General features: G+C 34.5%; 1 protein-coding gene across 2 annotated transcripts in view; it reads right to left on the reverse strand.

Annotated features, from left to right (window-relative positions):
* Nucleotides 1–579: 579 nt before the first annotated feature.
* The window catches only part of Ndae1 (Na[+]-driven anion exchanger 1), a 94,598-nt gene continuing 80,865 nt past the window's right edge, over nt 580–14,312 (reverse strand). For both annotated transcript variants that reach the window (XM_076135852.1, XM_076135851.1), the window contains exons 3-14: nt 11,103–11,213; nt 9,865–9,921; nt 9,097–9,579; nt 8,873–8,992; nt 7,010–8,085; nt 6,769–6,921; nt 6,515–6,664; nt 5,774–6,439; nt 5,458–5,700; nt 4,933–5,138; nt 4,401–4,500; nt 580–3,129 (exon numbers count right to left, since the gene is read on the reverse strand). In XM_076135852.1, the coding sequence (XP_075991967.1) occupies nt 3,037–3,129; nt 4,401–4,500; nt 4,933–5,138; nt 5,458–5,700; nt 5,774–6,439; nt 6,515–6,664; nt 6,769–6,921; nt 7,010–8,085; nt 8,873–8,992; nt 9,097–9,579; nt 9,865–9,921; nt 11,103–11,213 (3,458 nt within the window). In that variant the 3' untranslated portion in view covers nt 580–3,036. The remainder of the gene's footprint in view (nt 3,130–4,400; nt 4,501–4,932; nt 5,139–5,457; nt 5,701–5,773; nt 6,440–6,514; nt 6,665–6,768; nt 6,922–7,009; nt 8,086–8,872; nt 8,993–9,096; nt 9,580–9,864; nt 9,922–11,102; nt 11,214–14,312) is intronic.

The following is a 14,312-nucleotide window of genomic DNA, read 5'->3' on the forward strand; positions in this document are numbered from 1 at the left end:
ACATATATTTATGATGTTAACTTTGAATATTAGGATTTTAAGTTTTAGGCAAAACACTAATTATTACTTACTTACTTACGACTGGAATTGTCTCTATCACCATTATTTGCAGCTTTTCTACTTAACTTAAGATCTCCCGTTGCCGTCAGTAATTCTTATTCTGTACAACTCGAGTCATTTTCCCCGACATAACTTATCATTGCAATCATCAACCCATCTTGCCACAACTGTCTTCTTAGATGAGACCTTATAGCGACATTTCTAAACGGCATGCAACAAAAAGTCCCCAACCAGCACTTTACCGGCGTGGTGGACTCAAAGCTTAACCTCGCGTTCGTTTGGGAAGAGACACCAGTAGCTCAATTCTCTACCAGAATCGACTTGCTGTCGATAAATTTTGCACGAAAAGCTGATCAGCGCCTCTACCGGGTTCCATAGGAACTATTTTGGCAGTACATATTACACGACTAACTGTCGTTACTCGACAGTATCGACAGTAGACAATTGCGCTTCAGCAGTGGGACTGTTACGGGTTAAAAAAAATTGTTAGAGATATTAAATGAAATGAAAATGCAACTGTACATTTATAAAAACCCATTTATTCATAACACTCCACAAATATATTCCAAAACGATATAAATCGTAACAAACATCCCAGGTACAAATAATAATTGTTTTGCTTACTTTTATATTAGTCTAGCGGTTGTTTAAACAATACCGATATATTAGGCTACAGGGGATATTACATGATTTGATAAAATGTACCTAATAGAAGCGAAATCAAATATATTTTAAGCTTTTGAATATAAGCTGGTATAGCATATAGTATTACATTTGGATTCTAAATTAAAATAGAAACATACGGTCGAATTGAGAACCTCCTGCTTATTTCGAAGTCGCTTAAAAATAATTATTTTCCTGAACATAAAACAGTTTACTAGCTTAACCAATATATTAAAGAAAAAATAGTTTTTTTCTCTGTTCGGAAACACCAGAACCGGTTTGAATGATTCTAGTTAGTTGTAAGGAGTTACATATATCTGTTGCGAAGCATATTTCTCTCTCTTTTTCTCACTTGTTTTGTCCTATTTCTATCTTTCTTTTTGTCAAAAAAAAAAAATTGAACGCGTCCTAAATATCATCTTATATGAATTCAATATTTTTGACGAAAAAACAAGAAAAACTACTTTTATACGTTGCGCTACTTTCTACTTCTGTTAACTAAAGGGTACAAAAGCTGCTATTCAAATAACTTCTACTGCTTATTACAAAAATATAATTAACTAAAAACCACTACTCCGGTTCTATTTGATACAAAAATAACATTTTCCTATAGCAATATTGTTGAATATACTAAAATAACGTAACAACTGCTATAACTTATTTAATAACGTTTAAAACTAGACAGCATACTTAATTATAATGTCTTATGATGCGTACATGTTGTATAACAACGTTTTATAACATAAAAACATAATGTACTGCGACGAAAAAATTAACGTTTGTTGACTATTTGAACAATAAATTGCCATCAAACGTTTTTTTTTACTTTTTTATTTAACATTGATCACAATGTTAGAAAATGTTTTTATTAAGGAAATGTTTACTAACATTTCTAAACAAAATTGGATTGAAATCAAACATTTAACAATTACTAACATTTGTTAGTTAATGTATAAGTGTAGCAGCCTATACATTGAAGTGTTATATATTATATAACATGTTACATACAAGGAAAACGTTGTTATAAACCATGTTATGTTATAAATTTGTACGCACATAATAATAAACAAACCGTGTACACAATTTAATATAATTCCCTACTAAAATCACTATAAATAACGTGTTACTTCTACTATAACGTTAAAAATAAATAGCAAATAATATAACGTTTCATGTACGACTATTTTGGCGACATCTAAATGTTCTAAACGGGCGACATATTTGTATAAATCTAATATAATATAATTTCTAGTGGTGTTTACTCTATTGGCACTTCGTTTAATTAATTTGCTTGTGACTACTGTTATTGACTTAATTATTTTATGGTAACTGTTATTGAGGCTGTATTTGTCACCTTATTGGTAGACTCAACGCGTGTAGAAAGCAGTTAAATAGAAAATGACGAAAATATTTGACTCTAATTTGGCTTCATTTAGCAGGTGACATTGATCATTTTGCAAAAAACATCTCTAAGCCTAGCTCGTTATTAGAGCTAAAACTAACTATACTTTTGTCTGCCTTCAAGATTTAATTTACTGCAAAATGTGATTTGACAATTTTGTGTAAACACATTTAAGTATTCAGTTATGACCCGCAGACTGTAAAATCGTAAATGGTGAGCAGTGAATTAATAAATAATATTCTTCATACTTGATGTTAATGTAGTTTTAACACATTTCTTGAGGACATACGATGTCCCCGGCTTGGCCAGCGTGGTAGATTCAACGTCGAATCCCTCCGTTCCGGGAGAAGACTTGCGTAGCAGTGGGACAGAAATGGGTTATAAAACTTGATTGACTGTATGTCTGTCTTTACAGCTAAGCATGACAAATACAGCCTGTATGTATAATCAAGGAAACAAATGAAACAAGCGTATCTTTATCACATGAACCTACTTTCTTTTAAGTCATTTCTTATAATATCGTGCTCATTTCCTCGATCATACTTCTATACATTGACAACGAATGCAGATTCCAAATGGAAACATATTTCAAAAATTCTAAATCTAATTACACAGTAATATTTAAGGACCTATAAAACAAATGGTGTCAGTACATTTACTAATTTAAATTAACACACTTTGTGCCAATTGCCTTAGTCTATTAAACAAACGGTAATTATATTTTGGTGAAAATTCTGGCAACACACAAAAACGCGGGAATCGCCTTTGGACTTACGAGTTTTTTCTTTTTAGAATGCTATTTGTCAGTTGCAAACTGGCAGGCGGTCGGTACGCACGTATGGACGAGTCTTTTTTCTTCCCCTAAGTACGTATCCGTACGTTTTGTGTGTTGCAAGAACATTATTACAATTTTAGACCGAAGTTTCAGCTGACGTGCTATTCTTTCTAGAGTCACTCTTTCTGATTCCACTGCTCCAGGAATCTTTGCGCCTTACGAGGTCGTTCTGAAAACCATTTAGAGGTCCAAACATTGTCACAAATAACACTACGATACTATAAATATAATACATAATGAAATAGTACCTACGTAAATATTTTAATGAAATTTATAACATGCTGAAGAAAATCTTTTGTCCATTGTAGAACTAAAATCGTTTAACAGCTCTCAAATATATTAAATACTTCTAGAACTAGTATATTAAACCATATAAAAAGAATATTAGTATAAAATATGTAAGAATATACTGCCTAGAGTTTAGTATCCGTCGAAAAAAGATTTTTAACAAATAACGCATGCGAAATAGGTACTTACATTTTCATATATTTTACAAAGGACTGAAAAGGTGCAGACAAGTGCAGGATAACGATTGAAAACACAAAAAGCGGGTACATATTATCTATATTACGGCACAAGGTGATATTTATATCTATTGGGTACAATAAAAACATTTAACATTCACAACTATACAAAGAAATCTACTTACGTCATAAGTTACACCGCTCTTCTTTATATATTTATTAAACTATTGCTACTAACAATAAATAACATTAATATATTGTAGAATGTATATTATAACTAAACATTTGAACTAGGGTAAGTAAAATATAATTTAAAATCCGTTTTGCAAATTCACTAGTAACAATCAGAAAATCATCTAAATACGCAAACATATGCATTGCTCGCCTGTCGCTTTTAACAGGTAAAATAAAAAAATCTATAGATATCTCACAAACACGTCTAATAACATCGAAAAAAGAGGTTTATTTATAATTAAACAGGCAACAGTCCTATATAATAGGATTCAAATCTATTTTAAACGTAGTTGTAACTCGGATCTGAATCTAGAGTTATAAAATCGTATAATATTTGCTAAACAAAATTGGCGAGTGACCACAAAATTAGATTAAACTGTACAATTGGCCGACAAATGACAACTTTTTGTTGCCAAATCGCGCTATATACCATTGATATTATTGCTTACAAGTTTATGTTAAAGATAAAAACATTTCATTGTCTATTAATTTTGATAACGTATGGCAGTGCTTAGTCAAAATCGGATATTGATTGAATTAATCGGAACCTAGTTCTGGTGCAACATTAACAAGAATTGAAATTGCTAAATAGCACGATTCAGAAACTAAAAGTGTCAGTTTTGCCCTGGTGCTATATCTATACAGTTTGGAGTGCATGCTCTGTGTTAACCGTGTTTCATGCATTATCTTCCAGAGTTGTGCCAGCATGCTGCACTCAAAACTTGGTGTCATTGACAACCACCTTGGTAGAAGAATCGTCTTCTTCTACTTCATCCATAGTTGATAGCCGCCTTTCTATCTCAGATTGTGCGTTTTTGGAGATAAGCTTCTTGTGTTTGTTGCTGTAGAAAATAATAGTTGGTTAATTTTAAAAGTAACAGAGATCATGACAAAACGATCGTCCAGTAAGCAGACGCTGTTAAAAAGATACGCAAAATAATATTTTTTTAAATCTGTATTTCTAAGTTAATATCTTATAATTAAAAAAGATTTGTTATTATATAACAAGCAATAAGACATTGCCAGGATTTGTAATTGCGAGTCATACATAAGTACAGCTTCTAGGAAACGTATATCTTAGCAAGATGAATAAATATGATAAATTCTTTTACAAACACAAAATATTTCTTTCTCAATTTCCTTTAGTACACTTTGCTAATTAAGGTATTTTTAAAAAAATATATAAATGTAAAGTACATCTTATTCCGTACTTGAGACGTCCTAATGCTAATTATGTAGAAAGAAAATGTTTAGATTTTTTATTTGTTACTCACTTCTTTTTCCCCGTCTTGGATTTCGCGTCTTTGCCATCGTTGCGACCTTTCATCTTGTTACTATTGTTGACTTGCTTCCAAATACCAGTTTTGTTCACCTCCTCCGAGATATTAATTGATGTCAGCGGTATGTTCATTATGTTCCCGTTGATAAGCGGGATTTGAAGATTTTCTTGATACGGTGGCGGGTTACTCTTGGTCGCTTCCTACAAGGGGATAGCCTAAGAAACTTCTTCAAAGAAATTGCAACTATTGAGTAGGTGTTGTAAAATATCTACTACAAGAAGTACCTACTTACCATAGTTCAGACTAGTAAGAGCTAAAGAAAATAAAAACAGGAAATATGGATGATAGCAAAAATAAAATGCGTGTGTGAACATAACACTGAGTTTATTTCGTAGTACATCGATTTACATGAATAACAGAAAAATATTTAAACTATAGGATGACGAAAGAAACTAAAATGATAGAAGAAACATTTTAGTTTCAGCGGCAAAGATTTAATATTTTTGCATGCCATCCCACCTCTGCGTCTCCGAGCTCTCGGAGTTCGTCTTGATTCCTCTTAGTGATTTCTGGCATGACATCATCGAGTATCTTCATCTCCCTCCTAGTAAAGAATAGGTCTAGAGCTTTTCTGATACCAATCATCACGACAAGCATCAATGGGAAAAGAATCGACGTCGTTGAAAACGATTTTATCACCCAGAGGCATACGAGACAGGTCAGTTGAATAGCCGTGAAAATATGGACACGGCGTATTGGAACCTGCAGCAAGAATATTATGTTAAATAGAAGTTCATAAAAGTTTTCAGTGAATGACGATCGAAAGTGATCTTACCTGTCTCAAGAACATGTGATCTGGCTGATACTTCTGTGGCATAAACATGATCAGAATTCTATCAAAGAATTGCAGACCCTTCAACGAAGCCACTCCCATATACAAAAATACTCCAAACAACACAGGCATCGGTATATGACTTAACACTGGCGTCAATATTACTGAACATCCAATCATTAAAAAAATTAAAATGTGGGTTACTCTTTGTTCTCGGACTCCCAAAAATCGCGGCTTTTCACCTGGAGCGGCACATTCTGATTCGACTTTCAGAGAATTGACGTGATTAATGCTCAGTACAGTTGCCGCAACAAACCATGGTAGACCCATTACCGAACATATTTGTATAAGAATTGCTAGTACGAACAAATCCAAGTGATAGCCACATCCTTTCTTCAGTTTGTTCTCTTTACGATTCACTATTACAGCAGTGATCTGTTGATCCATAAATATCAGTATAGTTCCAAGTAATGCTGGCAATATGGCGACTAATGCTGACCACACAGGATTGCCACTGAATGGAGTGATCACCCAGTTCCTACTTGGCAGTGTTGGTTTGAATTCAGATGGCACTTCTAGTTTTGGCGTCTTTACCCCAACTTTGTAGTCTAAGAACGACATGGATAATATGGCTATGATTACGGAAAAGTCGCTTATAATTTGACGAACCTGAAAACAATAAAAAATATATAAAATTTGATTTTGGCATAAATAATTGAGCTACTTAATTACAGCTACACGTACCTTGGATGGAAAGAACAAGGAATTTTTGAAATCCTTTAATATAATTGATATGGTAAAAGTGCCCAAGAAAAGTATAATAGACATCAAAAACACGTCTGGCACATAAACCTTGGTGTCACACCCACCCCCGGCTAGAGTTCCATTATAAAGCTGAAAATTAACAATTTATTAGGTGTCATAAAGTTCATAAAATGGCACCTGCCACTCGTTAAAAGTAATCATTTTTAAGTGTTATAATGAAATTAATTTGATACCTGACAAGACTCTTTGTCTACTGTAGTCCAATTAAATTGCTCCGGCACTTTAGAGTAATTGCTTGGCAAACAGTAACACTCATAATTGAGAACTTCATCAGGGCGTGTCTTTAGCGGATACTTTTTACCGATTGATATTACATTTTCCACCGCCTACAACATTACAAAATTAGAACAACGCAAGCAAACCTAATTTCGTTAAGGCTTCGCAACTATTGATTGTTGAAATAAAGTTGTTTACCTTGTAAATGAAAATAAACGCTATTAGGGTTGCGAAATTTTCTTCAGTAAACCTTGTTATGTAGCACACTAATGCACTGGCATCTATAGCTACCAATATGACAAGAATTATCGTGATCCATGTCCCAATACAAAACCTGAATGACATATAATTCCAGCCAATTTGCCTGCAGAATTCAAATACTATTGTTTCAAACACTAACACAGGACCTGTAGAGCCTAGGATAGTAAGTGGTTGTCCTGAAAAAAAACCGTAACCCATCCCACAAACAAAACCCGAAACTAAAGATTCCATAGCTGCCATGTTTTTGCCAGTCGCTTCTCCCAATAATCCTCCGAAAGTAATAATTGGTGACAAACAAGCGAAATATAAAAATATCCAAGATGCAATGCACTGTAGGGCTAATGCGTCTTTGAAATCAGACCAATACCAAGGCATCTTCCTTTTAAGGTCATTAATTAAGCCTCCGAAAAGTCTCCCACTTCGGGCCAACCCTGATTCCTCTCTTTGTCTTTGTTCTTCCTCTTCTTCATCAAGTTCCTCTTTCTGATTGTTATCATTAGGACGCTTTCGGGGATCTTGGGAGGGTATAGCAGCTGGAGGTTCAATACGAATGGCAGGATCCCATTCTCCCGGTGGCAGAACTGTTACAGCATCAAGAAACTCATCTATACCAGCTAAAAGGTGATCCCTTTTCCTAGCCCTGTAAGCTACTTCATGGAAAATTTCATCTGACATTAATGTAGCCATAGCTCGACCAATTTCATGAAAGCTGGAGTTGCTATTTGGTGGCCCAAGTAGTACGAACATGAATCTTGTTGGTACTGGTACTTCAGTTAAGTCACCCATTATTGTTCCAGTTTTGAGTCTGACGAAAGCCGACAGAGTTTTCTCTAGAAAGTCTACTTCGCCAACTAAGATGTTTGATGCTTCTGCACCCGGTGGTATCTTTCGCATAAAATTCGTGTTGCACTTATGGTTTATGTCTCCATTCATTGGCAGATCTCCGGAGCTATGATTACGTTGCATGGATATGCTGCTGGGGCTCTTCACCATACCATCATCATGCCCTCCACCTGCAATACATAGTTAATTAATATTGGTGTAAAATACGTAATCGAACCCGTCAAAAGCCTCAAATAACAAATTAGTATTTGTTAATAATTGCGAAATTGTGTTCAAGCATATAACATAGAGAAATATAAAAATACAAAGAATTACGTATTAAAATATTTTTGACTATCACTTTTACATATGTAGAATGAGACATGGAGCGTACAGACACAGAATCCAATTGTCAAATAAAATCTTGTACTTTTGATACCATTTAAAGCCTGTAGAATAAATTTTGAATACATAAATTAAAAGAGGCTGGGTGAAAGCTGACGTAATAGCGGAAAATACGGACACCAGCATTTAGCGTAGTAACATGGAGATGGTAGAATGCAGTTGTTTAAATGAGATACAAGTAAGAAAAGAAAACGATAAGAAATAGAAGAAACAACATTGATGAGGATAAGCGGTTACCCGCACTAGGGATGCCTAGGAAACGACTGAATTCTCCTTTGTACGAGTGTCCGCTTGTCGTACCGCCTTCTTCAACTGTAATGAATATAATGGAAAATTTCAAAGGGATCTTAGAACAATGGTAGTAAAACACATAGTAAAAATAGGTATTAATATTCTCCAAACCACCTAGGAATAAAAACAGTGAAATAGTAGGTAAAAAATTGTCGGTAACCTTCTCCACTACACCGATATATACAACAATAAAATTAGCCTCAGTGCGTGCTAGGGTGAATGTCAGTAAAAGGGCGTGAATCAGTGAGCGGTTAGTGGTATCGTTTCACACGCATGGCTAACCTGGTACTGCTAGATAAGAGCCTCTGGCATCTGATGCTTGCAGAAGAGCGGTGTGAGGAGACGAGGTGGACCCCCGACAACTCCTCGAACTGGAGCGTCGAGAGCCACCCTCCTGGAAATCTGATGGGATCGGATGACCCGTGAATTTGTTGCTAGAAAACTTTGTTAAAACTAATAGACATGATGTTAGAAGAAGATAGCTAGTTACAGAAAGTTGCACTTACTTTTACATGAGGAATGATTACGTCCGATATCAGCCAGAGATCGAATCAAGGGAAGCCTTGACATATTGTTGTGGTTACGTCTCTCATGTTGATGCCTGTGCCTCCTCAACAGCGCATCTTTCACTTTTTCTCTACAATCATATCCTAAGCTACCATCAGAAACCATATTATCTAATACATTATCAGCCACTTGTTCCAGTGAGCTGGCTTCCATGTCCAGAATAACAGATCCATTTAGAATGAGACTTCGCAACTCGAATAGAGAATGTAGTGACAATGTAGCAACATGAGGCTTGGACCATCGGTTACCACCCTCTTCAACATCTTCTTCGAATTTTATCCACCTGGCTGTCTCTTTCCATTCCATTTCATCACCATCTTTAACCAGTTCCTCCATCTCGGAGAACAACGGATGAGATTCAAGGGTGGCATCGTCCAAGTCTTCTCCAAGTATAAACTGAACTCTCTGAGCCGGTGGGGTTACTGAAATGAGGAATTTAAAAAAGTAATTACTTCATTCTAAAACCTGACGCAAAAGAAAGTTCAACGCTAACATCTAAAGTCTCATGAATAAAATAAATAAAAATGTAAGCGGCAAAAACATGCTAAAACAACCGTAGAACAGAGAAATGGTTATAAGATCTCGAGTAATCTAGGCTTACTCAGACAACAATGATACAATGAGGCCTTTTGAAATAAAGCTTCGAATTAGAAACGAAATTAGGTTGAATTGAAACAATGATAGGGATTTCTATTACGATGTCTTACATGTTTCGCCATCATCGGTGACGCTTAATCTTCTAACTCGTGTCATTAAGCCCGGTCCTATGGATTGGGGAATGTTATGTATATTTTGCACAGAAAATGAGTCTCTATTGATGTTGAGATGCCTTACAATCTATGAGAAAGAAGCCTAAACGAACGCTTGATTATACCGCAACACTAACAAGTTTCATTGTGTTTGCATCAAAGGAGCTAATTTTATGTGCTTCGTAATTTTGTATTAGTCTACGCATTGTGTGTTTTGCGTACTCATTCTAGACTAACGACTTAATACTATATTTACACTCATATGTATATGGCACAGCTATTTACAACATTAAAGGAATCATGAAAATATAACTCCATAATAATTATATGTTTCAAGGAAAATTGGTACCTAATTTCTTGTAATTACTTTTAATACAAATGTTTTTTCCCCTTGGTTATCCACTTAACAATAAAAGCAGGGCAATCAAGAATTAATTACAATTGGATCGGGAAAATTATCGAAACACTGAATATTGTGACGAAGTGGACATTTCGTGCGGGTTTAATTACGTCACATTCGAGGCACAAATTATAGGACTGTTCAAACAAACGGGTGAAAATTAATTCAATTTATTTAATTCAGAAATTGGAATACAATTTGCAACTAGATATATTATATTGCATTGTAGTTAAGTTAACCAATTAGTATGATTTATTTTCATTAATAGAATTGTTATCAATAAATCTGATGAATGTAATAACTTTATATTTTCAATAAACTTCAATTTAACTTCTAATTATAGTAGTTTCTCATTCAATATGTGTGCTAATAATCTCAATATTATTATTTTCTTAGAAAATACTAACACACTGTTCTCTTAATTACTTTTCTTTCATTTTTATTACATATCTTTTATATTAGTTTAATCTGAGAGTTATTTTATCAAAGACTCAGTTTCAAACATGTTAATATTTACATAACACAGTATGCTGCAGGCTATATATCTATGTCATTGTTTTTTTATTAGAAGTTTTTTAATTTAATAAATCCAACTCTAAAGGACCCAGCTTAGGCTTTTATCAAGTGTTTCTTAATCACCAACTTTGTAAAGAACTAAACGTACATATATTTTCGACTGTATTATGAGATATTTCAAATACATTCTTCTCTTCATCATCTTCCACTATTTAGTTAATATAATCTATATTCATTATATCCTCTACATTACGTTCTAAAACAAGTAAAACAACATTACCAGGTCTATCAGCCTCCTTCTCTCCGTTGCGATGATGATGTTTGTGTTTCCTATGTGAATGCCTCCTGGCTGGGACATGCACTCCCACGAACACGGTGTGGGCGCGGTGACCTGAAAAAGATAGGCAAGTAAGAAAGTAGTTCAAGTGTGGTGGATGAGCGCGAAAAACTTGGAATTGATTAGTCTGCCTGAGAGACTAGAGAAAAGGTTTTAAATAAGTGATTGTTTTAAAAAAACACTAGGCAGCCCTGTCTTCCTTTGCAAGGAAAGCTGGCGTGTAGTTAATAAATAGTTTTTTGGTTCATTCATATTTGCATAAGAGTTGAAGAATAGTATCCTCTTAATAATGTGAACTCGGAATCTGTTTTCATTTATTTAATTCTACAGCATTACTTATACAACACATACCTACAACAATACAACCATAAAAGTTATTTCTTCTACATAAAGAGTTAAATTGAACGAAATTGGTCCAATTTATATCTGCATAAATATTTTCCGAAGCAACACGGCAAGTCATTAAAAACGGCAATTCTGAATACAAAAATGGTTAAATAAAATTGAACATCAAACTTTTGAAATACTTTTAACTGGAGTTTGTCAATAACAAGCCAACTTGATCGTCTCGTCATCTCAATTTATTCCAACTTTTTGCTACAACTTTATTACTCATTGAATATTTTAGAAACCTGATTTTATTTAAATTACCCTTTGATTGTGATCAAAGAAGATTTAATAAGATGTAGGACTTGTTTGAATTGTCAACAGCTGAGTTAACTTTGAGGTTTTAATTTGTCACAGCTTTTTAAATCACTTTTCACTTGTAATATATAATTTTCTAGTCGTAAAGGACATCATAAGGATAAAAATCAAAGATAGTGCGCGGACATGTCCTCTTGAAAAGTAACTTCTTGCGAAACATTATCTATACTAATATTATAAAGCTGAAGAGTTTGTTTGTTTGTTTGTTTGAACGCGCTAATCTCAGGAACTACTTTTATCTTTTTATCCGATTTGAAAAATCCTTTCACTGTTAGATAGCCCATTTATCGGGGAAGGCTATAGGCTATATATCATCACGCTACGACCATTAGAGGCGGAGTGGTAACGAAAAATGTTACAAAAACGAGGAAAATTATGCCCGTTCTCTCTTACGTGACGCAAGCGAAGTTGCGCGGGTTAGCTAGTAAATTATAATGCTCGCGATGCAAAAAATACATAGGGGACGAAATACAAAAGCAAGTCTTTAAAAGAGTCGTCTTTTCATTTAGATTCGTGTCCAAAAAGGATAGTCTATCCATACCAACACACCATCTCGATTGTTTTATGGGTATAGGTTATGCATATCCGTTAGCCAATCCATTGATAAATGATGACATAGGATTAGTGTTTAAACAATTTATGCGACGCGGTCAGGCTTTGTGTTTGATTTAGTGTTATACCGCAGTTTAAATCGGTAGCGTTGTGTGACCTTTCGGTACAATATCTATTTTATTAAGTCCTGGGCTATATGCGACTTTTGGACAATATCGTTAATATCTATTTCACTAATAAACAACATGAGCTCTGATTAGTTTTGCGGTGTTTTGCCACTTCCTTTCAAATTTGAAACTGTACTTTGTATATGAGTAAAGATGAAAAATTCGGCTTGTGCCGATCGGGTTCATTTAAATATATTCGGATTTACCGCCTGGCTTGGTCGATGTATATAGCAAGTGTATGTGTGTAAAAGCCTAAAACAGTATTTATGTGTATCTTTATCGATAGGCACCTAAGAAAAATGTGAAGTAGATTCTTTTATAAAAAAAACACAAATGTCGTTTAAAAAATCAGCATAATTCACTTCATTTGCTTCGTTCCAAATCAATTTATTTTGGATGCTTCACGTCTAAACGTGGTAGACAAATTGACGGTGAAAATCCTCACAATATAGTCCCTTAATTAATCGTATTATCGGAATTCTATTATGGGCCACCTGTTATGTATTTCGGAGCTTTCCGGAAATAATTTAGCACTCGTAAATAAGGCGGGAAGTTTTGCGGTTATTTTCCACCGTGGCCTTAGATATTGTTTATTAACTGGCGGTATTTTTTTTTGACGGTCGAAATCATTTTTCCTTGAAACTTCTTGAAACTTTCCGTGAAACTGTTGGCCCGCTTTGCTCTATCCACGTTCGACCCAGGGTCTTTAGTTTACTCTGTAAAAAGTTTCATCAAAATCGCATCTGTAGTTTAATCGCAAAAGCGTAACAGACGAACAAAACTACAATAAAGGCGAACATCAACTATAGAACTTATAACTAAATATAAACCAGATCTGACAGTGCTCATCTCGAAATTACAATTTACCTATGTATAATAAAATTATTACAGAATGATGAATAATCTAATATGACAGGTTTGTTAAACAATGATAGCAAATTATTGTCATTGAATATAAACCACGTTCAATATTATTCATAGTTGATCAAACGCAAATAGGGTACATGTAATATTCATAAGTTATTTAAGCATTTGTGAATTACTCGCCTAGAGTTGATAGTACATCCTTTATTTCGATGGAAAGTAACACATTAAATTTTTATGCACACGTTTAAAATAAGAGTAAAGTTGTAGTACATCTTCTGTTTTCAAAAATAAATAAATTTAACCCATTACTCCCCAGTGCTGGGCAAGGGTCTCCCCTTGTAATTAGGGAGGGGTTAGGCCTTGAGTCCACCACGCTGGCCAAGTGCGGGTTGGGGACTTTGCATGCCCTCTATAAATGTAATAAACAAATTTTTGGCATGCAAGGTTTCTTCACGATGTTTTCCTTCACCGTTGGAGCATGTGACAATTATTTCTAATCTATACTAATATTATAAAGCTGAAGAGTTTGTTTGTTTGTTTGATTGTTTGATTGTTTGATTGTTTGATTGTTTGATTGTTTGATTGTTTGTTTGTTTGTTTGAACGCGCTAATCTCAGGAACTACTGGTCCGATTTGAAAAATTCTTTCAGTGTTAGATAGTCCATTTATTTAGGAAGGTTATAGGCTATATATCATCACGCTACTACCAATTCGTACAGAGTACCAGCGAAAAATGTTACAACAACAGGGAAAATTTTGACCCATTCTCTCTTATGTGACGCAAGCGAAGTTGCGCGGGTCAGCTAGTACACACATAATTTCGAAAAGTCATTGGTGTGTTGCCTCGGGTTCGAACCTGCAA

Source organism: Anticarsia gemmatalis, chromosome 3 (assembly GCF_050436995.1).
Source record: "Anticarsia gemmatalis isolate Benzon Research Colony breed Stoneville strain chromosome 3, ilAntGemm2 primary, whole genome shotgun sequence".
Lineage (NCBI taxonomy): Eukaryota > Metazoa > Arthropoda > Insecta > Lepidoptera > Erebidae > Anticarsia > Anticarsia gemmatalis.